Source organism: Myzus persicae, unplaced genomic scaffold, assembly GCF_001856785.1.
Source record: "Myzus persicae strain clone G006 unplaced genomic scaffold, MPER_G0061.0, whole genome shotgun sequence".
In the NCBI taxonomy this organism is placed as follows: domain Eukaryota; kingdom Metazoa; phylum Arthropoda; class Insecta; order Hemiptera; family Aphididae; genus Myzus; species Myzus persicae.
The window spans coordinates 78,198-103,744 of record NW_019100537.1 but is presented as its reverse complement, the minus strand read 5'-3'; the positions used below and the strand labels follow the sequence as shown (position 1 = coordinate 103,744).

At 29.6% G+C, this 25,547-nt stretch overlaps 1 protein-coding gene across 1 annotated transcript; it reads left to right on the top strand.

Annotated features, from left to right (window-relative positions):
• Positions 1-2,959: 2,959 nt before the first annotated feature.
• Positions 2,960-23,443, top strand: LOC111031398 (sialin-like). The gene is made up of 9 exons (XM_022311317.1): positions 2,960-3,709; positions 15,889-16,073; positions 16,157-16,387; positions 17,645-17,729; positions 19,663-19,883; positions 20,377-20,523; positions 21,803-22,091; positions 22,272-22,357; positions 22,450-23,443. Exons 1-9 carry the CDS (start codon positions 3,703-3,705, stop codon positions 22,621-22,623), a joined length of 1,425 nt encoding a protein of 474 aa, XP_022167009.1. The 5' UTR covers positions 2,960-3,702; the 3' UTR covers positions 22,624-23,443.
• Positions 23,444-25,547: the final 2,104 nt, after the last annotated feature.

The window sequence follows — 25,547 nt, the reverse complement described above, 5'->3', positions numbered from 1 at the left end:
GTAGTATATTAATAATATTATTAGGTATTAAAGTGATTTTTTTTAATTGTAAGTACTTATATATATTTGTGTGTATTAGATTATATTTTGTGTATTATTAATATTCATGTTCAATATAGTCCTATAAAAATATTGTGACATGTGCTTTAGAATAAAATGAATATTAATTTGAAAATTACCCAGCTTAAATGAATTATGGACCCAGACAGACCGAGCGCAATATTGGTATATAAAAATGTAATTTTAAGTACAATTGGTAGACTCCCATTTTTTACCTATATTTTATCGATATTATTCAGTCCTCTTAGGAATTCGATAATTTATGCTATTTGCACCTATACGCAGTCTGAGACATATTTCCCTTCAAATCAAACCCTATAACAGAGGTACCTATTCAAACTTTTTCATCCCACGGCTCCTTTAAGTATTCACAAAATGTTGACGGCTCCCAGATTATAAATGACAAAAAAATCAATGTTTATATGATTGTAATTTATATTTTATAATTTATTTACCATATTACATAATATATAAAATGAATTAAAGCTATATTTAGCGAATGATTGTTGTAGACAATTCAACGTTTCCCAACCGGTGTGCCTCTATGATATTAGTACGTAGTCGTTACGTTTTTCGTAAAAAAATTTATTGTTTTTTTATTATACTACGCGGCTCCCTTCGACAACTCCCGGGACGCCCCTGGGAGCCGCGACGCACAGTTTGAATACCTCTGCCCTATAAAGTACCTATAGGTCGTAGGTACTGTATACATTTATCATCATTGTCTGAAATTCGTAAAATTAAGTCAACAATAATTATTTGAGGAAAAATCCTTTCGTATTGCAATTTAGATAAATTAAATACCTATTATACTAATATACCGGATCGAATAAACAATTAATTGATTTAATGGTTCAATAAAATTTAATAGACCAATCATAATGGACCACTAAATCATGTGACAATTATCTCACCATTGATTCATTAATAGCGTGTTTAGTGATTGTTAATGAGACCCGGAATAAGCATAGTTACATAGGATATGGCTCTAAGTTTTTTTTTCAATATTATAGTCTATGACGGAAGACCCCAGCCCCCTCCAATTTTTTTTGTCTCCATGCCCATGAATATAATACATCGGTTGATCTGTTGCTTGACGGTGTAATATTTGTAGTATGGTGGGCAGGGAAAGGGACTTCCGTAGGTATGTTTGTCCACATGCGAGTATAGTTTGGACTCTGTAATAATAATATTATAATAACAATATTATACGCACGTGCAGTGGTGTTTGACTGTCGCCGCGCGAGCGCGATTGTCCGCTTATAAGCAAAATATTATAATCGTCATTAATTAAGCTCAATCGAGCCGAGTTACATAATATTATTTACACTAATTATGTCTAATTTTTTTTTTGTTCAGCTTCCACCACAAGTCACAACCATAGTCTGTTTATTATGCATACAACATATTACATATACCTACTATATACACAAGTAATGAATAATATTATATCGATTAGCTTGTTATAATAATAATATAATGTTATTGAAATTACTATACATTATAGTTCATTACCCAGTAAATCGTTCCCCTCCGCACAGTTAACATGATTTATCACATTCTATCATATTATTATATATTTTATGCACATTGCCACGTTATCAGAGTTGTTTTTTAATCTGAAAAACATAAGTGGCACACCATCCGCCGATAAACATAATAGCTGACACCACACACGGACCGCTCATATTTTAATGTCTACACATTATACTTATTCAAATATATATTATATATATAAATATTTAAATATTATTCGATGCATATACAGACAGAGTACCGAGTACCGGACTACCGAAGTGTCCGGTAAAGTTATAACTTTATAAGTTACAACTAAATAATTTGCATATAAAATAGAATTTTATAAGCTCGTAGGTACCTACTGATGTAATGTACTTTATTATAGCCTTTACTACAGTTATATAATATTGTGGATGTGTCATTGTATTTGTATCGAAAAGTTTGTCTCCGCCGATACTATTATTTATTTTTTTACAAATCTATAAGGCTGATCGATGGCCATCATAGCCTGACAAAGCTACGCGTAGGTAGAATTACCGATTTCCATTATACACACGTATAAGTGTTCAAACAATATAATTTGAAATTTTCATTTTAAAGTTTTCGGCAGGATGTGTCTAGATGAACAGCACATAATGTAGGTATATAAACTGACGAGCGCATATGTACGAAGACGAGCACACAGCGAGACACAATATGTGCACAGCTTGTTTAATCGCGTTCGTCCCAGCGCACGCATTAATAATTGTTCACCTTTGATTTTGGAAAATCGTTGTAGGTACTGTATGTGTAATACTGCCGAGGGACATGCGGCTGCTTAATGATTCATAGGATTTTTTTTTTATTAGCTTACTCCAAACAATTTTAAATGTTTGTTTTCGGGTTTCTCGACAACCGTATAGTATAACGGTTCAGCCAGTTCAGATGTTTGGGTCTTAACCACAACGGTCAATCGTTTTAAACTCTGGTTCATTATGTAATATCATCGTCGGGAGGACGGACGCGGGTCACTCTGTATTCACCGCAGCGGCTGAAGCTCGTCGTCACTATTAGTTACTGCTCGTACACCGACGACGTCGATGTGTACATTGCATACTCAATCGGCATTACATCGTCAAGGAAAATAATATTAATAATTGTTAGAAACGCACACTCGCCGCGGGTTTAAATTGCATATATCGATTTTAACATTATCCTGCAAGTCGCGCTCGCGGTCGTCGTCGTCGTCGTCGTCGTCGTGTGTGATGATGAACAGCACTGCAAATTCTAAACGAAAATCGCATAGGTATCGTTGTTGCCGTCGCCGTCGCGTTTCGGTGGTGGTATGATCGCGATATGCAAGTACGCCAGCACTCGGCAGTGTAAGTCGCGTGTGCGCGCGCGTTTTTTTTTTTCATTTTATCTCTTCGCCGCCATACGCGCCCGCCCAGTGCGTCCGAGTGCGATACGCGTCGTCCGGTCTCTCCGGTCTCGGAACTGAACGCGATCGGTGTTCGCGCGCGCGCGCTCGTGGCGTAAACGTTATCACTTCTTGTGCGTCGATGGTCGTAGTATTATAATAATAATATAATATAATATAATATATCGCATTGTTACGACCGTTGTTATTGTCGCACATGTCGCGATCGCACAACAAACGCACGTCAAACGTACATAAAGTGTAGGTAACAACTGTAATACTACGACATAATATTCGCTTCGAAACCGAGTCCGCGACGTCGTAATAAATTATTATTCTCGCGCATTATCCGGCACATTACACTGTTATTCGACAATCATATTATTATTATTTTAATATAATATAGTGCTGTGCCCCGCATGGACCGGCGGATCCGCTGAACGAAGTCACCGCCACCGCCGCCGCCGCCACCGTCGACCACCTGTGGCGCGCGCGCGATCTTCTCCAGGTCGCGTCGGGTCCAGCTCGTCCGCGGGATCGGTGTGTGCAGCTGCTGTTGTTGCAGGGCCGCCGCGCAGTGCCGCCGCCGCTGCCGCCGCTCGTCGCTCGTCATCCGTCGTCTCAGTATTCGTATTATTATAATATCATACCACCGTATAATAATATATTAACAACAGTATAACATCATACACGCATGTTGTAACTGGCGACCGTCGTCGTTCACGATGAGAGGTACGTACGGCATACCTATATATAACAATAATATCATTATACACACAGGTACACGTGCACTTTATTATTATGACGTGCGACCATATTATTATACATAGATAATAAAAGACGGTTTCACGCGTGGTCTGTTACGCACGCGACGCACGACTTGTCCGGGTAGATAAGACGTCTCTTCATTTCTAAGCCGGAACCGTCTTCAAAAAAATAATAAATCGTTTATTATTATTTATATCCTTCGCGCGATGTTTGGGATATAAAAAACTGAAACTTCAAGAACAGAAAACCGTGAAAAAAAGATCAGTGTAAACAGTTTTAGATTTCTACACGTGGTATCTATGACCTACCTACCTAAGTGGTATTATACATATCGGATATTAAAACGATGAGTGTAAGAGGTACATTTTTGAGACGACTAATTGGTTATTATATAATATAATATTTGAGTTTCGTGGTAATTGATTCAATTTTAAATGAGTTGGGCTTGGGGTCTCTTCCACCTCGTGTTCGCGGATTTGACTGGGTCGATTTTTTTCCATTTTTTCACAAATCACAATAAGTAGTAGGAGTGCAAATTATTTTACGATAAAACATAATATACGAGTATAACGAGTTTACGTATAGTCGTACACGCGTAGAGTTTGATGTATATATCTTATACGGATTTGTTTTCACACTCTGACATGATATAATAAAATATATATAATCTTATTATTATACACAATATTATAAACATACATCAAAGAGTACCCGAGTTTCAGCAATGTGCTTTGCACGATGATAAGTATATCTACCTACAATACATACAAAGTGACCAAGACTTGGCCAGTCGCCATAAAATCCACATCTGTCGCGCCAAAGCATGTGCCCCGAAAACGTTCTTTAAACTAACAATTTACCGCGATAATATATTAATATATTGTATAAAAGCTTATTGTCACTACTTTATTCATCATGTTTTTTTCTGGATTGTTTTTTTATATTTCATTGTATATTTTTCTTTTTCTACTATTTTTGAATGCGACAATGGGTTCTATACCAACTTTTTGTTAACGTTATACCTTACAACTACCAATGGCGGCTCATAATTCCTGACATGGCGTGAATATACACATCACTGTAATAAATATTACTTAAAATATTTTATTTTTGCTTTTCATTTTAATGAGCAGTAATCACTAATCACTGTAATACAATGTTAGTCTAAATAGGTAAAAATAAAATATTCTAAATAAAGGTCAATAGATCTTTTAATTTGATTTATATTGATAAAATAAATGAAATATTTCTGATTAACTAAATAACTCAACTTAAATGTAACCGATTAATTACACGCGTGACTATTACACACTATTACACAAGTACCTTATAAATACCTAATATTATAATTGAAAGATACTTTAAGTCTGTACAAAACTAATGTTTTATTTTTAGAGGAATTAAAATTAAAATTATATTTATTTAAATAAATACCTTATATAGGCCCTGCTCTGAATTTATAAATTTAAAATAAAATATACCTTTTGTTTCAACTTAAACTTTAAATTTTTATATTTTAACCAATTTGTTAACATTTTGTACATCAGCGACTGTATTATATTAATTATACATCATTAAACTTTATATTATATTTATATTATTGATAATGATGGCTATATTGGCTACACAATATTTTTGGATTATGCCAAAGAATAACCACAACTAATCATAATAGTTCAAAGCAATTTATTTTAACTCGTCAAAGTGACAACACCTTTATCAGTTTGTTCTATTATTTCATTTTCGTTTTTTTAGGTAAGTATTATAATACTATATACATTTTTAAGACGGCATTGTTTATTTTAAACTCTGAAGGTAACGAATATGTATTGTATTTAAAATTATATGTGTGTTTTTTTCTATCTATCATCAACATTTGGGATACCTAGTGAAAATTCTTCAATTCCCGACATCATCATTTTTTCTGATAGAAAATTGAATTTAGTCGGTACTTTTGAGAAGTCAAAATTATAATTCATAGTTGTTTTAAAAAGCGTTTAGAAAAACAGAAAAATAGTGAAAAACATGGTAATTTTTACGCAAAAGCAATTTTAAAAAATAAGATTTTTTTGGTGTAACTAAACTAATAACAGTAAACACTTGAATTTTCACAAAATTATGTCAGCATATATTGAATATGCTCACATTTTTGAAATATTTTGATATCTTTTTGAGCTTTTTTTTTGATAGCCTTGAGAAATTTTTCAAATTTTGTAAATTGTTTGTAAATTACTGTCGATAAAAACTTTTTCACTTAGTAAAAAGTGTGAACAATTTAATCCATGGTTCCTCATAAGTTTTTTGACTGGAAATTCAAAAATATTAAAGATACATAGGCACCATTATTTTTATATTTTTTTAAAGTTCAAAGTTTGACAAAATTCATCAAAATCTTGAAAATGTTCAAATTATTTTTCAGTTAGAAAATCGAAAAAAATAGAAAAATTTTCTTTCTATTGCTAACATTAGAAATTTTAGTGAAAAATTTTCCCACATAAAACACAAAATAGTTTACAGCAAAACAACACTAATTTTTTATGAGCTTTTAAATTGATATATTTTACGATATTGAACTTTCACCGGTAATTAACGATATCAATTTTTGATATTTTGTTGTAATTCAAAAACAAATAACCGTAGAAACTAGAATTTTTCACAACATTTTAAAATAACCTTTTATATATGATAAAATGTGTAAACTAGTTTGACTGTTTTTCAGCTATTTATTGCTATGAGAAGAATTATTTAAAAATTTAAAAATTGTGTAAACTATTTTTCGGTTAGAAATGTATAAAAGTTTTTTGTTTTCATAGATAACATTAGATATTTTTACTGTAGCTTTCTAACAAGTTTTTCTACTTCTATCAAAAAGTTTACTGTACTGTAATGTTAGCTAATAAATATTTTCGATTTTTATTATTATTTTTTTAATTATCAAATTTGATTATTTATACAAGTGTGCTAGGATCAACGCCATAATATGACACAACGACTCCGGACAGAATCGTTTTTTGAATGCAATATTTTATCATTTTGTCCCCCACTTGTCGACATATTGTATATATGTTATACATCTCAGATTAAAATATCAGTAAACATTTGTATTTTATTAAGTTTTAAGTTCAACGGTTTTTCAAATACTACTACATGTTAAATGAATTGCATCAACAATTTTCCATTTAATTATACTTGCATAGCAATTAACAGCAAAATCTATTGTTTTAATGGTTATTGTTTATTATTTAGTATTTACTAATCAAGTACCTACTAGGCTTTAAACTTATAAACACAAAAAGATATGATTACATTAAAATCAAGGTGATAATCTTTGCGATCTGTTAGTAATTCTGTTTATGTTGATAAGATCTATCTGTTTATATCAAGGGCGTATCCAGAGTTGTATTACGTAGGGAAATGGATTTTGTAATTAAAATGAATAATATGCGTAATATTTTAATAACACTGGTACCGCAAGATATGAAATATTGCAAAAAAAGTATATACGTGGTGTTTAAAAAAATGTTCTATGTGTAAGAGCATCGTTAGTAATTAAAAAAAAAAAATTGTTCTGTTTTTGATTCTTGAAAATGACGACATTTTCCGCATTTTGATTTTTTTTATTGCCATATTATGTTTCTAACGGGAAAAAGTGTGACTCATAATTTTGAATAAAATATTTTATTCATAAACATATTGCATATTGTTATTTGTTCATTTATACTTGAGTTTTTGGCTTGAAAAAAAAGGTTTAGTAAATAATATTTCAGATTATGAACTATTCATTTATTAATTTAACTTATGTGTGTTTTTTCTGTTTGACGTCATCTTTTGGAACAGAAAAATGGTTCAATTTTAAGCTTTGATGGTTGGTACCAAATTGGATTTAGTTGCCTATTGGTAGGTACTTAGGTATAGAAATTTACTATTTATGCAACTCTGGTTTTTAACAAAATAGATTTTTTTTATTACAAATATATCAATAACATTTATAGAGACCTGAAATTTTCTCCAAAAATATGATTAGCATATTCTAAGAACGATACAATTTTCAAAATATTTTAACTCTTTCTGAGCTTTTTACTTCAAATTTTTTAGTTTTCTTTTTTTTGACAAAATCTTGAAAATGTAAAACGGTCCCTCTATACTCATAATTTGTTCTTATAAACCTCGAGCAATTAAGTATTTTTAATCTTAGTTAAAATGATAATAATTATGATTCATTTATAAGATATAAGTATAATGTACCTATTATTAATATTGTGTTAATTTAGTCTTTGAGAAATCTTTTTTCATACTTACCTTGTTATTTAGTGACCGTTGAATATTTCAATAAATAAATAATAACATATAATACACAATAAAGTCAGTTAATATGCATAAATAAGATGCACATTATTAGTTAGTTTCAATGATTTATTTATTTTTAGTTTATATAAAACACTATATAAATAATAATTGTAATAAAACAAAAATGTCAGTTACAACTGAAATTATTGTAAATGACTGTCCCAAATGCAATAGTATTATAGTAATATTTTGAGGAAAGATATTTTGGAGCGCTATTTAATATAGTTTAACTGTTGTTTTACATGTAGGTACATACATTCAATTGAAAATTTGCATTTTCACTTGGTACAGACGTCTTATTTTTGTATATCACAAAAATGAATTCCGATAAATTAAATAATGTTTATAAATGTCTTATTGCAATGATCTTACGTAATTCAAAATTGAAACATAAAACTATCTGTTTCCATACAATTTTGAATAGGTACCTATGACATACTCAAAGTTTATTTAAAACTACGATTACGCATTGTCAAGACATGATCCGTACGCGTGGCATTATATCTCAACAGATGTTTATTAGTTATAAAATAGATCATCCATAATTTTAGTAGATATTATTAAATTTAATAAGATAGGTAGGTACTTGAATACTTTTGAATTTATAAACTATACTACACTTGTCTCTTATAAACCACTTAATCAGGTCCTGCTTATGATATAATTATATATGTTGGTATTAGACTTTATTCATAATGCACATACAATATTTGAAGTATACCTACTTTGACTTTTACATTGTACATATGATTGTATGATTGTTGATTAATTGGCGTATTCGCCGTGTAGGTAAATCGTTCGATTTTAAAATTGACTATTGCCTACTGCTGTATAATATATTTCGATACAATTTTGGCAGTATAATCAATTTAATATTTTATCTAATCTTATTATAATCACTTTTAGAATAAAAGTAATGCAATTAAAATTTAATCCCTATTAATTTATGAGCATAACAGTTTTTTATGTTTAATATTTTTCCGTCACATAATAATTGTTTTTAGTCATTAGTTGTATAACATTTATAAAACGATCTCTTATCTATTGATTTGCGAGTGAGGGATTAATCACGTAGCCTAACAGTAGTTGTAATAAAATAGTGTGATTTTTTACCAGAACCACGATCGCATGTATGTACGTTGTACGTACATAATACATAAATTCAATAATGATTATTTTTTTACCGAACAAATTTATTGGCAAGTAAACGGAGTATACAACTCTTTATAGAAGAGTATATAAGTATAAGTAAAAATCGTTTGGTTGTGATAGTTTAGGATCAAATTGTAAAAAAATCTTGTAATCCTGTCCTGTATAATATAATCGATTGTCTCTACTGCTATGATCTGAGTTTTTAGTTCAATAAAAATTATAAATTTAGTAAGTATTTGCAACATAATTTGCAGGTACCAATGTATGAGAAGTAAACTCCGTGAAATTGTACTCCCCACTTATAACATAAGGTACTATTAGGTACTATTAAGTACTCGATACTCGTTATGTACTATAAACCTTCAATAATAATTTATTTATTCAGTATCTACTTTTCTTATATATGAAAATATGTAATTACATTACCAGAGAATGTATAGTACATATTCAAAACGAGTTTAACCATTATGTGTTAACTGCTATATTCTTTTTGAATTGCAGTGAAAAAAAACAAAATTGAATTTGTCGAAAAATGATTTTGAACAAATATTTTGGTTTTCTGTTTTTTTAACCCCCACTGTATACTATAAAATACTGAGAATTTTCTGTTTTTGACCTCCCAAAGTATCAATTAGATTCAACTCGCAAACCAGACACGAGACACTCAACCCTCCAAGTTGAAGATTGATTAATTTTTACTGATATTAAATGCCTCTTTAGGCACTCAAAATATCACATTTCTGTCAAACCAAATACATCTTAAGAATCTAAATCGCCTATAGAATTTATAAATTTTATTTCACCTATAGTATTAAAATATGTGCATTATTGCTATTGTAAATAATTGACTTTTATATTTATTCATGGTTTTTGAACCACATTAAAAAACCTAACGAATCTTCTATACTCATAGAACCTTGGGTTGATGGTAATTACCTACTCAGGTAGTTAATTATATGCAAATAATAAAGACAGCTACGATATATAGGTGAGCTACCATTTACCAAGTTATAAGAAGATATAACAATAGACATAAAAATAATATGAATAATTTTGAACTCATTATAAAATTAAAAATCGTAGATTTGCTATAACTACTGAACTATTTTTAATGCAACTGTATCAAACTAACAACTATGAATATCAATCAACTAAATGCTATTGCATGAATTATTGACGTCTATATATTTCCTATAATTACATAAATTGTAATTCAAACAAATAGGTAGGTACCTAGGTATAATTAAGTTTTACGTTACTTAAGTATACTTATTTTAATAATTCTTATATGGCCATAAAATACGTAAGACTATTGGGTATTGGGTGTAGTATTAAACTGATAAAATAATTAAGTCTATATAAGTCCTCCAAAAAAATATTTTATCATTTCATACCATTACGTAATCGTCACTAAATCAGTACCTATCTATGTACTTTTATTGTACTGCATTTAGCTAGGTAAAAATTCAGTTATTAAATCCTTTTATTGAAACACATATTCCAAGAAAAATAAAATGCGATTTATGACCCTTGGCTTATATATCATATTAGTATTAATAATCGAGTGTGTTGTACATTTGTTTCTTTGAAAAATATTTCGTAATTTCATGTTTTATTTTATATAAAACTGAAATAACTATTTTTCGTACAATGTTTATGACAACTTATAAGTGATTACTGATAACTGATAACTAGTCCACATATTTTAAAGATTATTATGAAATATTTTTTTGCGATAAACTAGGCGTGTGAGATTAAAATTATGTATTTTTTAATGCACCCACAAAAACGTCAATTTATTGTCAATAGTCAATACTATAATTTCTTGATAAATGTATATATCATATAAAAACTATTTCGATTTAAAGTTATTTTCTTGATACCTACCTATTTATATAAATTATTTGTTTAAACATATCCTTTTATTGTTGTTTTTTTACTAAGTAGTTCTCCTATGACACAATATTGTTGGTAGGTATTTAATATTTATTGTTTTTTATAACAATTAATACGTACCTACATTATGAAATAAAATAATTTTCAAATTCATTATTTATATATTTTAAATTTGATAAGAAAACTGTACGTAAATGCAATAATAAATATTTTAATACATTTTAATAAAAATAATATAGCTGTCCATATTAAAACAATATTATACAAATCATTTTTTTTTGTCAGTAACAAAACTGTATCAATACAGTCTATTTAAAAAGAAACATTAAAAGAATGAATCGATTATTTTTGAATATTTAATAACAAATTATTAATTATATTCTATATATATTATATTTTAATGTTCACAGTATACTTACTACTGTAGTTTTTGGAAGCTTAGTAACAGTTGGTACGACCTATAAAGTTATTATTTGTATACTGAACAATGCAATACACAAATTGTTTAAGATGTTTCTAAAGACTAAAGTTTCAATAAACTTGTGTAGTTGTGTATTATACTCATATTATATATGAAGGGTGATTCATAACTCGTAAGTATGTTCATCTCATATTTTTTCTTCAATAATGCAGTTATTGAAAATTTAATTTTTGAAATTATATTCCAATTATATTATTATGGAATTATGATGAATTATTATGATATTATGGAATTATATTCCATTATATTATTTTTAACTATACTTAAACCGTGGCGAACGACCATTGTATTTGAGGAGCATTTGCTTTTCGATTTTTTTTAATGTATAGGGGTGGGTGGGCGCTCAATGTGAAAAAAATCTGCTAAAATACAATTGTAAATATTAATCGTAATGCTAACGGTACTTGTGTTTATATGTTTATCATAAATTGTTTGTAGGGTAGGTGGGTGGTTGGTCAATTTTATTTTTTTTACTCTTAATGAGTATCCTGTTATTGATATACAAACTTCTATTTATCAAATAACAAACAACAACCCCCTTTTTCTACTGTAAATTATTTAATGAATAATTTTTCTGAAAAAATTTAAGTAACGTATATTCTAACGAGTAATTTTTTGAGTTAGGTATTTAACCTATTGTCTTATAAGTCCCTGGTAATGGGTATTAATATTAATTAATATTTATAATTTCAGTAGTTTATAATTTATAAAAATGGTCGAAGTATAGAAAATTATAAAAAAAAAGTTTAAAAAAATTAATTTGAAGATATGGTTTTTAGGTATAAAAAATTCTGAAAATCAAATCTGAATATGTTTATTATAAAAATAAATATGGATTATAGCTGAATATGCTAGATGTATTAGTCTATATATATGCATATTTTGGTATTATTATTTTATAAGTAGTACCTACTCAAAATATTTCACAAATTATTAAGACGTATTTAGCAAATGTAAATAAATTACTCTTGAAGTTAATACTTCTATTCCAAATATTCTAATTTGTATTATGAAAAATATAGTATGCTAATGGCCATAGTTGTTGAAGCTTAAGATCGATAAAAAAAAAAACAAAAAAGTGTAGTTGTATAATATGGCTCTTAATTAAATTTAGCAATAAAAAAAGGTATCTGTGTAGTGTGTACTTAACATTCTATACTGTACTATACTGTACTCAACGGCTAACATTACCCACTATTACTTTTAATTAAACTGGTATTGTAACATCATTATAAAAATTAAATAATAATAAGACATTGATAAAAAACTATTGTACATTTTAATATTATATTATTACTACCTGTCCTACCTATCATTATTACACAGGGTGATTCACCAAGCATGTTTACCCCTATATTTTTCTTTAATAATGAATTTATTCAAATTCTGATTTTTATTTTTTTATCAAATTTCATATTTTTAAATATACTCAAAGACAGTATTTTCAAATTCTTTAATTTTTTGTACTATTTAAGGAGTGTCCTGTGGTGATACAAACGTCTGTTTTCCAAATGAGAACCCTCCTCTTTTAGTGTAAACTAATTAGTAGATAATTTTTTTTTAATTTTTGAAGTACTTAAAATATTTAAAATTCGAATTAGTAGTTTCAAAATTATTAAAATGATTGTATTAAGGATGATAGTCCTTCAAACTGGTTTTACATAAATATAAAATATACGTAAAATTGGATCTAGTATTTACTTAACTTGGGCTATTTTTACAAATTGTTAATACCAATAGATTAATATTAACGACAACAATTTTCAAACCACCATAGCCCCCATACCTTAAAAACTCATTACTATGGACCTTTTATCCCTAGAACACAAAGTTAAATAGCTCAAAAACTACTAGTACGAATTTTGATTTTGATGCGTCAAATATTTCAGAAAAATTATCTACTGTATAATTTATCATTGAATAAAGGTGTTCTTATTTGAAAAACAGAAATTTGTATTAACACAGGACACTCCTTAAGTAGTACAAAAAATCTCAAGAATTTAAAAATATAATCTCAAAGTATTTTTAAAAATTAAAAAAATCAGATTTTGAATTACTGCATTATTGAAGAAAAAGGAGTGAGCATGCTTGGTGAATCACCCTGTGTATAGAATATATTTTTCATATTAATTTTATTATTTCATACTTAAGTCTCAATATAGTATATACAACAATGTTCGCACCATTTTTGTTTATGCATTTATTTATATTTTTCCTTTGTTTAACTGAATAATAAATTAAGATCCCGGATAATCACAATAGCAAAGTCTCAACTTTTTCTATCGGGAAAATGATAATTTAAAACCCGATAACTTGAATCACAAATTCTAAGCTTATAATGAGATAATGTATTGTGTAGACACCAGACAGCTGACAAGTAGTTATTACTTATTCCCATTATTATGATGCAATGTTAATTCGACAGTGGAAAGTTCAAAGAATGTAACCCACAAAAATAAAAATTATCAGGAGTGACTAAAAGCTTAATAGTTTTGTAAAAAAAGAATTTAAAGAAAGTTAAATTTTTTTCAAATTTTCAATAAAAATATTATTTGAGAATGATGTTTTACTCGGGGGAAATGTGTGGTTATATTAATCTTTATCGTTATCGCTTAAAATTTCTGTTTCGTTGCATGTGATAGTCACTTGGTCTATCCTCCGCTGTTTATTTCGTATGTCTGTAGTTTTGAAGGTTGGAAACATAAAACATTTTTATTACTTTATTAGTCAATACTTTGTAGTCTATACACCGTTGCTACAGTCGATACTCTATAGTCTATAATAATATCGGTGAGTACTACGTACTCAGTAACGCAGACATTCAAAATATTTCAGAACCACATTCGAGTATTTACCCAGAAACCACTAAAAATTACGCGTCATTAATAAGTATAGATTTGATTGATAAATCAATAATAATATCTTCAACGTGATAAGGTATATTTTATTTAAGATTATCCATACCTATAATAAAACACTGATTCATGATTAAATACATCATCTATGTATGTACATTAATGACACAATTTTTAATTTTTACAACGTAATTTCAATAATCATGAGTATAAGTACTTTGCATACATTGATTGCTCAATAAAATCTTAAAAATCAATTTACGTAGGTGCATGGTGCATGTATTATACTAAAAGATATCTAATAATTTGACATGAAAGTTTATTATTCTAGTATTATCTAGTATTGGCAAAAATCTAACTACTTAAATATTATTTACCAGATTAAAATTGTTCAATTAGGGCATTTTGTCAAGTTATATATTTACTATAAAAATAGATATATCGTTGAAAATAGTAACAATGTTGAGCCTGAAAGTAATGTTCTTTATCTCATATGATTTTTTTTAAGTAGGTACTCATTTCGGTTTCGAATTTTAATGTATAATACGCGTATACATTATGTTTGTATGGAATTATTATCGTTTCGACTATCTGAATATTGATGATTTTAAACGAATATAGTACCTAACAATTATTAATTCGCTCAAACTTAAAAACATATTCCAAATAATATATGTATTTATCTCGGGAAAACGTGTTAATTGTAGCAACACATTTCCGGTTTGATATTTTTTCAGACTGTAATTAAAATATAGGTCAATATACATTTTAAAGGTCATTTTTATTAGTTGTTTTAATTGTGTATTTTGTCCGTAGTCCTAATCCCTAATTACGAAATGCCGTTTAAATATCTATTATTGTAATCGGATTGGAGTTGAAGGATTAAATATTTTTTTCCTTCTATGAAAACTCGGATTTAATACAGCTTAATGCAAAATAATAATATCGATTAATGACCATAATATATTATATTGGGTTTTATATGACGTCTTTTGTGAAACAATATAAAATTTAATCAGACAATTCACTTTGAATATCGTTTTGTGTCTGTACAATTATTATAGGCGTATCGCTTAGGTATATGATATTGTTGATAATTTCCGCTGAAATTTCAGAATACTTGCAATATATTTTGTGCTTGACAGTAATAGACCAAGTACTATATAATTCTACTATATGCAGCCATGCAGGTAGCACCGTATATGTATATTATATTATCCAAATTAAATAATTAGGCATGCATTTCAATAATAGCCAATGTATAATGTGTACGTGAAGTATGACGTACAGATATATACATAACACTATTGGCACAGTATCGCAATAATCGAGAAATATCAACAGTACCTATACCTATTAATCCATTATCATAATTTATCATTTCGTACCTAAATAATATTATATCGTTGCAGCTACCGTTTCACTATGGTTCCTGGTGTTTGCCGGGTTCGCGTGCAACTACATGATACGCATCAATCTCAATATCGCCATAGTCGACATGACCACGGCGAAGAGCCGAGGTCGGAGTGTACTGTTGTGCGGCAATCTGACGGACAGCGTAAATTTGACCGTTGGAAATGATGTCGTCGTCAAAAAAGTAATAATCCGAAAACGTCGAGACGCGGCGGCCGCGGGCGTGTATAAGGAGGCGATCATTTTGATTTTATTGGGTTATTTCAGACCGACTTCGAGTGGAACGACCGCGAACGGGCCAGCGTACTTGGATCGTTCTATTGGTTGCACTGGGCGTTGCAGTTACCGGGAGGGTTGCTCGCCCGACAATTCGGCGCCAAGCGCATATTTGGCCTCAGCAATTTGTTCATGTTCGCCATGTCCCTGTTGATGCCGGTACTCGCACGGTGGGACATCAAAGGACTCATCGTAGCCCGAATGTTACAAGGGTTCGTCGGGGTAAGTGCGCCACACTTATCTCATTTCCGCACAGGCGACTATTAATACCCAAGACGTGGTATCTAATACGCACAGGACAGGTATCCGGTTTGCGGTTAGGACTGCAGTGGCGCAACCCGCAGTACCGCGCCGCCGCGATATGGTGATGCCTGACATCGGAGGTCCCTGTTCCGAATTTTGTCCCCTCGGAGCGGCAAACCTGTATATTTAGGAAAAACACATACATTTTTATTATTTTTCCTCGTAAAACGACAACAGTGCGAATATAGAAATGCTGAGAACACATTATTATCACTCGCTATTTCTTCCACTCACATTATGTGATTATCTTTGAAAAATAAAGCAGTAGATCATAATAACACAAATTATTCAAAATAAGTGAAATTATATTTCTTGTTGAATGTTTGATTATTAAAAACTAGAGAACTTAAATATATTTAATCTTGAGCAGTTTGGTGAGCTGGTTTTCTACATTTTTCAATGCAGTTTTCAATCAGTTGTAAAATGTCAGGTTTGGTTTTTAAATAGGAATGATAACGTTGATATGACTTTCTCATTTTAGTCTTGAGAATGGCTTTCAATACCTTTGCCCAAAGTCCCAACTGATGACATTTCCACTAATCCAATCTTATTCATACGAAAAAACACTATTGAGTGTCGACTAGGGCGTTACTGCTCGGCAGTCAGCAGATATAAATTAATGTACTCTACAATTAAATGAACACTTTTTTTTGCAAATGATCTTTGCATATGGAACTGCGTAAATACTTCTATCCAACAATCATTAACAACTATATTATTCCCCGTGTTCCGGTCTTTAACTTTTTTTGAGTATTGTTTGTTTACAAGGATAATAATATAAGTTCAGCCAGTTCAGGGATGTATTAGGGATTATATTATGACATAAATAGGTATTATATACTAAACATAATATAGTATGGTCATAATAATATTTATAAGCTACCTACTAAATATTCGGGAAAATAAATTAAATTTTTTTAGCTTTCGGTCAACTGTGCGGAAATAATATAATACTTCGTTATTTGTATCTGTATAGTCTGTTCGATTGCGACTGTATGTCTGGAGTTCACATCCCTTAAAACATTATATTATAATTCAATACCTATTATATTCTATAATGATAGTATTATTAGTCTAATGATAAACATAATAATTATTATTGTTCGTACCTATTAGTATTTATTGCATTGTAATTTCTTGATACTAATAACCAACATGTGTCGATTGTTTGTACAGGGTATGGCGTGGCCGTCGGTGCACCATCTAACCGCACATTGGGTACCACCAAACAAGAGGAGCAAATTCATTACAGCATATTTTGGTCATTATTTAAAATTAATATTTAATTTTCCCCTCCGCTTATTATGTTAAGCTCGCCGTTACCGTTTAAAAAAATATGTTATCGTATAACGACTGCAATATTCAATTGTTATTAATTATTATAATATTTATTTATTGCAAACAAATCAAACATTGGCTATATACAGTTAAAAAAGAATTCGTACATGTGTTTGTGCTCATCTCTTTTAAGCAAAGCTTGTGTTAGAGATAAGGAGTACCTAAGATTAAACATACAATTGGCATTAAAGTTATTTGAAAGCAGAGAAAAAAGAAAGGAAAATAACAATGAGACAATGGCAAATATAAAACATAATTTTCATAATAACATTAATTACTTTTAAAGATTAATTTGCTTAATAAGTACTTTAGGAACTATATCGAACTTTATAACAATTTTGAAATTGTTTTTTTAAAGTTACAAAGGTTGTTATACTGTTTAATGTTTATATTTAAAGACCTGCACAACTCAACTGCAGCTATATTTAAATTACTTCCAAGTTTAAAGGACTTACTACACTTTGTTTTGATTACATTGATATTTTTTTTGTATCTCGTATTATGACCATGTACACTGTGTACACACTAATGAATAAGATTTTTTTTTCGGTATTTAGAATTAGAACATTTTTTTTAAAATACGAGTAGTTTATCAAAATTAAAAATACCAAAGCTTTTTTTAATTTGCTCTGTGCTATAAAGGTTTGATAGTTTTAGTATATATTTAATAAGTTTGTTTAGGTATAGTGGCTTTTAACTAAATGAGATGGGAATTAAAGGTCTCTTCCCATAATACTCATAAATTTCTAATGTTTCTGATATGGTTGTGAATTGTGATTTGTGGCTAAGGGAATTGTTGAATTATAATTATGTTCGTACGGTTATTTAGATTCAACAGTTAATATTTTATAGTTTTATAATATTTTAAAAGTATTAGCTACAGTCTACAGATGCGTCATGCGTCATCATTATTTTCATTAAAATTATTGTTGTAGTGAGTTGTAACAGAATATTCAAGTAGTATATTTTAGTATACAACTACCTATTATTATTTATTTACAACCTACATTTGAGTAAAGTCGATAGGTACCTATATTATACTGGAAATCTATTTTGATTTTTTTACATCTACAACAAAAATACAAATATAAAACTCCGCTAAAAATCTAAATTTTCTGATTCATCATACGTTAGTAGGTATTACTGAACTAATATTGCTATTTATTTTAAATAAATCACTGAGCATTAATAATTATTTAACACTTAAAGTTATTGATTCAGCTGGCTATTGTTTATAATATCTACATTATACATATCGAAACCATAAGCTATTGATTCCGTCAGATACTATTCATATTAAGTACCTATTGATTTCACTGAGTTTTTTTAAAATATAAACAAATAGTAATAGCTTAAAAAATTATACCTATAGTAAAAAGTAAAAAGTAATTTTTTTTAGAAAAATTTTATACATACATAAATCTAGGTATGAGAAAATACGCAATTTATTATTCTGTCTTGTGTATAGGTTGCCATAAATATTAAATATAGGATGATTTTTTTTTTATTATTATGAATGACGAATCACTATTAATATTTAAAAAAGTATCAATGTTGTTTTTTTACATAATTGTATATAATAAAAAAATGAAAATTTCTAAAAAAAAATAATTTTTTTATATTAAAAAAAAATTAACACTGTGGAATCAATATAGGCACCTAATTAATATAAACAGTAGCCGGCAGAATCCATACTAAATCGATGGAATCGATATACGCCCAGTGCAACAACAACAATAATAAGTTTATTTAATTATTTAACCATGCTACCATCATGCTGGTACAATCACTTCTTACGTCCAACCATGGTTTATCCTACAATAATTTATACTATTTTCTTTTATTGACTTTAAAAGGCAGTTCGATCGGCGTGGCTATTACGTTCCCGTTTTGCGGATTCATACTTGAGAAATGGGGCTGGCCGTACGTGTTCTATATCACGGGGGTGATCGGAATGGTGTGGTTTTTGGCGTGGTGGTTATTAGTGTACGATACGCCTGCGCAACACCCTTACATATCTGAAGTTGAGCTTGTGCACATCACTAGTAGCCTCACCAACGTGGTGTCCACTACAAAGGTATGAACAGTTATTTTTGTAAATAATATATACACCAACCATTTGAACCGTGACAATTTAAACCGTATGATCTTTGTTTTTTTTTTTTTTAATTTGACCACAGCCTATATACTATTTTTTAAATATCGTAACTGAAAGAAGCAACATAGTGCTTATCTAAAAACGTTGACTTAAAAATATCGAACAATGAATGGATTTGTTTTATTATTCAAGTCCTGAAGAGAAAAGCGAATACCTATATAATAATAAGTATTGGCTACAGGTTACAGCTTACTTTTAAGTTTTGTCCTTTTGCAGCTTTACCCGTAACATCCTAACTTTCAACTCTATACAAATATTTCAAATTACACACAAACAAATTTTTGTTTTGTTTTCAAAATTAGAAAAATCTACTTGGAAAACTAGAGTTATAAAATATCTGGTTCAAATAATGAAACTCAAACCTCTAATTTGTGGTTGGTCGGATTTTTTCATTCAATCTTTCGTTTTACAGTTACCGATACCGTGGAAAGCCGTGTTGACGTGCGTGCCGTTTTGGATAGCATTGTCCATTCAATGGAGTACCGGATGGGCTCTGCACACGCTCATGACGCAGACTCCTACCTATCTGGTACTAATGTTCGGGTGGAATCCGGAAAAGGTAAATATGATAATAAGGCATTATAATTATTTACCGACGTTATTCACATTATGTAATTCACATAATTGATATCTTTATTGGCTTTTCTCAAACTTCCCATTTCATATATAATTTGTATTATATACGCGTACCACGCTTTCAATACATGCCGCTGAGACCTGAGCTTAAGTATAATTTTTAGTCTCGTAAGTACATACCACTGCAGAACTATGAAAAATGTCAATATTAGGTTAGATATAAAAAAGTTTGAATTGTCCAAAGTGGTTGAGAAATATATATATTGATAAATTATTATTGATAGGTAATAACCCAAGATTCCCTCCTATATTTGGAATGTATATAAGATACTTCGATTTACCAAATATTTGTTATTAATAACATGGTCGGGTCATAACTTCCAGAGATGTTTATATTGCATATAATATGATATATACTTTATGTATATAATAATACAAAGTACCCGCATTTTGCAATTTACCTTTTTATCCGACCGTACAAACTGCCTGCGTTATGCATTTTTAACAATGGACCGTGCAAAGTGACTATTTGCCAAAAATAATATAATAGGTACTTGTAGTATAGAAATATCTAACATTAGAATGGTAAAACACTAAAACAGTAACAAATAACAAATATCTTTGAATAAAGTTCTACATTTTTTATGAAAAAAAATATCCATCTTATTAATTTATTAGCTATTACATTATAATCATTATATAATACTAAATACTAATATTGTATATCTAATTAAATTTTTTTCATAAGTCTCACAATTTAAAGAGAATGATGCTGCTTGCACTTTGATTTTAAGCACAGATTCAGGTCGATATAATCTAGTTTACTACGAAATTTGTTTTTGTTATCACTTAGACACTTAGTAGAAAATGCAGTTTTACTAAGATGTATAAAACATCGCAAAGGACATACATTTTTAGCATTTAGTCAAAACTCACCTCCAACTCTACAGTCGTGAATTCAACTATTTTAAAAACTTTAAATAGTTCTGTTCAAATATTAGGTACCTATATTGTGTATCGTACAATCATCATGTATCAATCTTTGCTTGAGCATAGTGTAGTTATAATAAGGGTATAAAACACTTTGAAAACCCTGTTGACCTATATATATTGTATTATATAATTATAAATCTACTCATACTACCAAAATGGGTTTTTTTTAGAGGTATAGTCAATAGGACGGGAAACCGTTTTTATTTTTCAAAGTTCATACAATATAGATGTTTAATAAATCGTATACCTACGACCGTTTTTCTCCACAGATCGGCCTCTTGTCCGGAATACCGCATTTCACCCGTTTTGTGTTCTCGCTGGCCCTGTCGTACGCCATCGACTCTCTCATGGCCACCGGAAAATACAGCCGCACTTGTGTGCGTAAGATATCGACCACCATTTGTACGGTGGTGCAAGCCGTTCTCATCGTGGCCCTAGTGTATTCTGGTTGCGACCCGATTTTGGTCAACGGATTCCTTCTGCTGGCCATGACGGCCAGTGGTGCTTCCACGTCCGGACCGCTGTCCATTATGGTCGACTTGTCGCCAAATTTCGCCAGTGAGTGATCGTCATCCATAGTCATCTATCGTCGTATATTACACCACTATATTATAATAATTCGTCCGTGCATAGTTCGTAATAATGTATTCAAGTACAATCGAACCGTGTAAGAACGTTTTATAATTTTTTGAAAAACAAAAAAATTGCACACTACAAATCTTTCTAATCCTGTTCTAGGCGTGCTCCAAGGATTCAGCGGTATTATCGGAGTCATCCCGGGAATGATTTCGCCATTTGTACTGTCTTATTTCACGAACAACAACGTGAGTACCTGTACTACCTATTTCATCTTATAATACTTTCAAAAATTCTTAATTACGCTCTTATCCATACTGATTGATCGCCGTCTTTTCAGAACACGCTCGAATCGTGGCAACACTTTTTTGCCTTGAGCGGCGTGCTAATAGCCATTCCAGGACTGCTGTACAATTTCATCGGCTCTAGCGAACTCCAACCGTGGAATAATCCTGTTCCTTCGGTTGATCCAGAATCGGTTGCCACCAACGGCCGCTCTACTGCCAAAAAATGATTATTTTTTTTAAAGCGTACTTATATTTTAATATGTGATCACTGATCAACAACCGAATGACCAATTTTGTATTTTACTTTTTTTTTTACAATATTATTATATTTTATGTAACACCCAACAAACCAGCGTTTGTATAGAATGCTAAATATTATTATGGATTTGAAATCGGGGTACATTACTATACAGAGTAAATAGACGTATGGTACAAAAACAATATTGCAGGTTTTTATGCATTTGTACCTGCAGGCTGCAATATGTTTAGCACGACTAAATAATATCTACAGCATGTTCATAAATTATATTATTATCTATGACTGTGGTGCTTACTGTTTAGTTACCACAATCGCATTCACATATTTTATTGATGATTATAAATTATAATGAACCGAAGAAAATAAAATAGGTAGGTATACTAGGTGCAATATCTTCTGTAATATTAATCTGTTTAAGGACATTATCTGGAGCACCAGGTACCGGGTACATTGATAATTTAATTTTAGTATTAGATAATCAGTCATCAGAGCTCAAATTACGGTGCCTGACTTTATTTTAATACAAAATATGGTACCCTTGTTATACCTATTCCTATAGTCTTTCAATAATATTGTAATATACAATACAAGCGATAGTCATTATTATTTCTTTATTATGTATTAAGAAACGCCAATTTTTGTTTATATTTTGTCCATGACTTTTTGGCTGTAGCTACTTATTCAACATCTGTATAAATCATATGACTAGGAAATATATTTAAATATACCTATACATATGTATATAAATGTAGACCAAACTTTGGTCACCTACCAAAAAAGTACCTACCTATACTAATAACTTTGTTTATACAATATTTTGGTTATAAAAATAAGATAAGTTCAAAAAAAATGTGTTTCTTATAAGTACAATAATAATTTAATATATTGATTAATTTACAAATATAATATTATATGGCATAAAATATGCATTAGACTGCAGATTGGAATATTTTTTATGAATTTTGATTATTATATATTATAATTGGTATGTTATGTATAGTAACTTAATGTGATTTACAATATTTTTAAATTATACTAAATAAAATATTTTATTAGATTTGTGTTCTTCTATTTTTTTTTAAAAAGGTGGGAAAATGGGTGCATCGTCTACACTGTAGAGTGTGTTAGGTCACTGCAAAGAATGTGTTCAATTTGAATTCAATGATATCATATCATAGGACAATTTGGGTACGAAAAACTATTCCGAGCGAAGACAAGCAGTTAGCCAATATTAACAAGTACCTACATTTTATTTATATTTCATTAGTCTAGGATATTTTATAAAATATTTTTATTGTTCAGAATCGTTTTTGTTCTTTTATTGTACTCAGCTCAAAAATGAATGACTGGAGGGACTTAAAATGTTCATCAAAATATTCATTTACCTACCTACCCACCTAAGCATCTTAACCTAACCTAAGCATCTACTGTATCATTTTCAAAATATTTTTTATCATCTTGCAGGAGCTCCATTTGGGGGTTTGAGCGCACACCCTGATCATTTTTTTATCTAAAATTAAGCCATAGTATCAACCTAACGCCCGGGCCACGTTGGCTTTCAGTTTCAGTTTACCAAACGTTAATTGCAAATGCACCGCTATTCATTGCTAAATGCTAATCATAAATAATACGTTTAACACGCAACCCAACTCGTTACAAGACTTTTATTATATGCGGGCTGTTGTATGGCATTATTAGTTTGGTCTCTTTAATCTATCCTCTAGTCTTCATGTTTTTAATTATAAAAATCGTATCACTTAATTGGTAATTATTCCATGAAATAATAATTTATTCGGCTGAGAACAATTATTTACGGACCACAGTCCACAGATAATGTGATTGTTACAATGGCGTTAACTACCCGTAAGTACTTGAAAAAACAATTACTAAACATTTCAAACGTGTCAAACATGCTAGTCGTGTACTTAGGTACCTACTCTTATATAATCAAAATAATATGAAGAAAGTATACAAAAATTGTTAAGGAAATTAAGTATCAGCAGAACAAAAATATGGGCTGGTCAAATTTATAGAAGATCACCCTGAGCTTCAAAAATGAAAATTTGGTCCAATTGTTACACTTTAACAGGCAAATATGCTAAGGAATTAAGTCGTTATGGAATTTTATAGTATAATCGGTGCTAATAAAAATGCAGAAAAGTAGAAAAAAGTAAGTTTAATTAAAAAATCATTGTTAATTTTATACCTACTGAATTTTATTGTATTCTAATAAAAATAATGACTATTTTGGATTCATATGAAGTCCAATAAAAATTCTAAAAACATTAAGTTAAAGAAAAGTCAAATACAAATTGGTGGAGGAGAAGGAAGTACCTAATCTATTTAATTGAGTATTATTAGATGAAAAAATGTCAACATTATTTTTATATTTTATAGAATTGGTTATTCTTTATTATATTTCATCCGTTTGACTATTTTTGGTTAAGTAATATATGGTAATAAATGTAGAAGTAAGACGTTCCACATTTTTATTTTAACATAAAGAAACTAGAAAAATTAAATAGGTATGTACACAAATTTAAACTTCAATGGTTAGTGTTTTAAGAGTAATTATTATTATCAGAATTACTGACTTATCATTGAGTTTCAATGTTATGGTATCCTTTTCTATTTACACACAATATATGATTTAAACAAAGTTGGTTATATGCATTAGGAGGCACTATTGGTAGTGAATTCAGTCTTTCACAACCAATTACATCAGGTATTCTATACTTTTCATAGAATCTTGAAAATTATATTGAAAATATTAACACTTTACTGTTTAGTAATAACCATCATTGTTTTATATGATTTTAAGTAATAATATCAAACTATTAATTGTAGTACATTTTTTATCTTAAACAAATTTAAATCTAAAATGAATATGAT

Excerpts from the sequence above, each read along its gene's own strand:
- LOC111031398 (XM_022311317.1), top strand. Across the intron at positions 16,074-16,156 it reads ATGATGTCGTCGTCAAAAAA|ACCGACTTCGAGTGGAACGA; the intron begins GTAATAATCCGA and ends GGGTTATTTCAG. Across the intron at positions 22,358-22,449 it reads CTTATTTCACGAACAACAAC|AACACGCTCGAATCGTGGCA; the intron begins GTGAGTACCTGT and ends CCGTCTTTTCAG.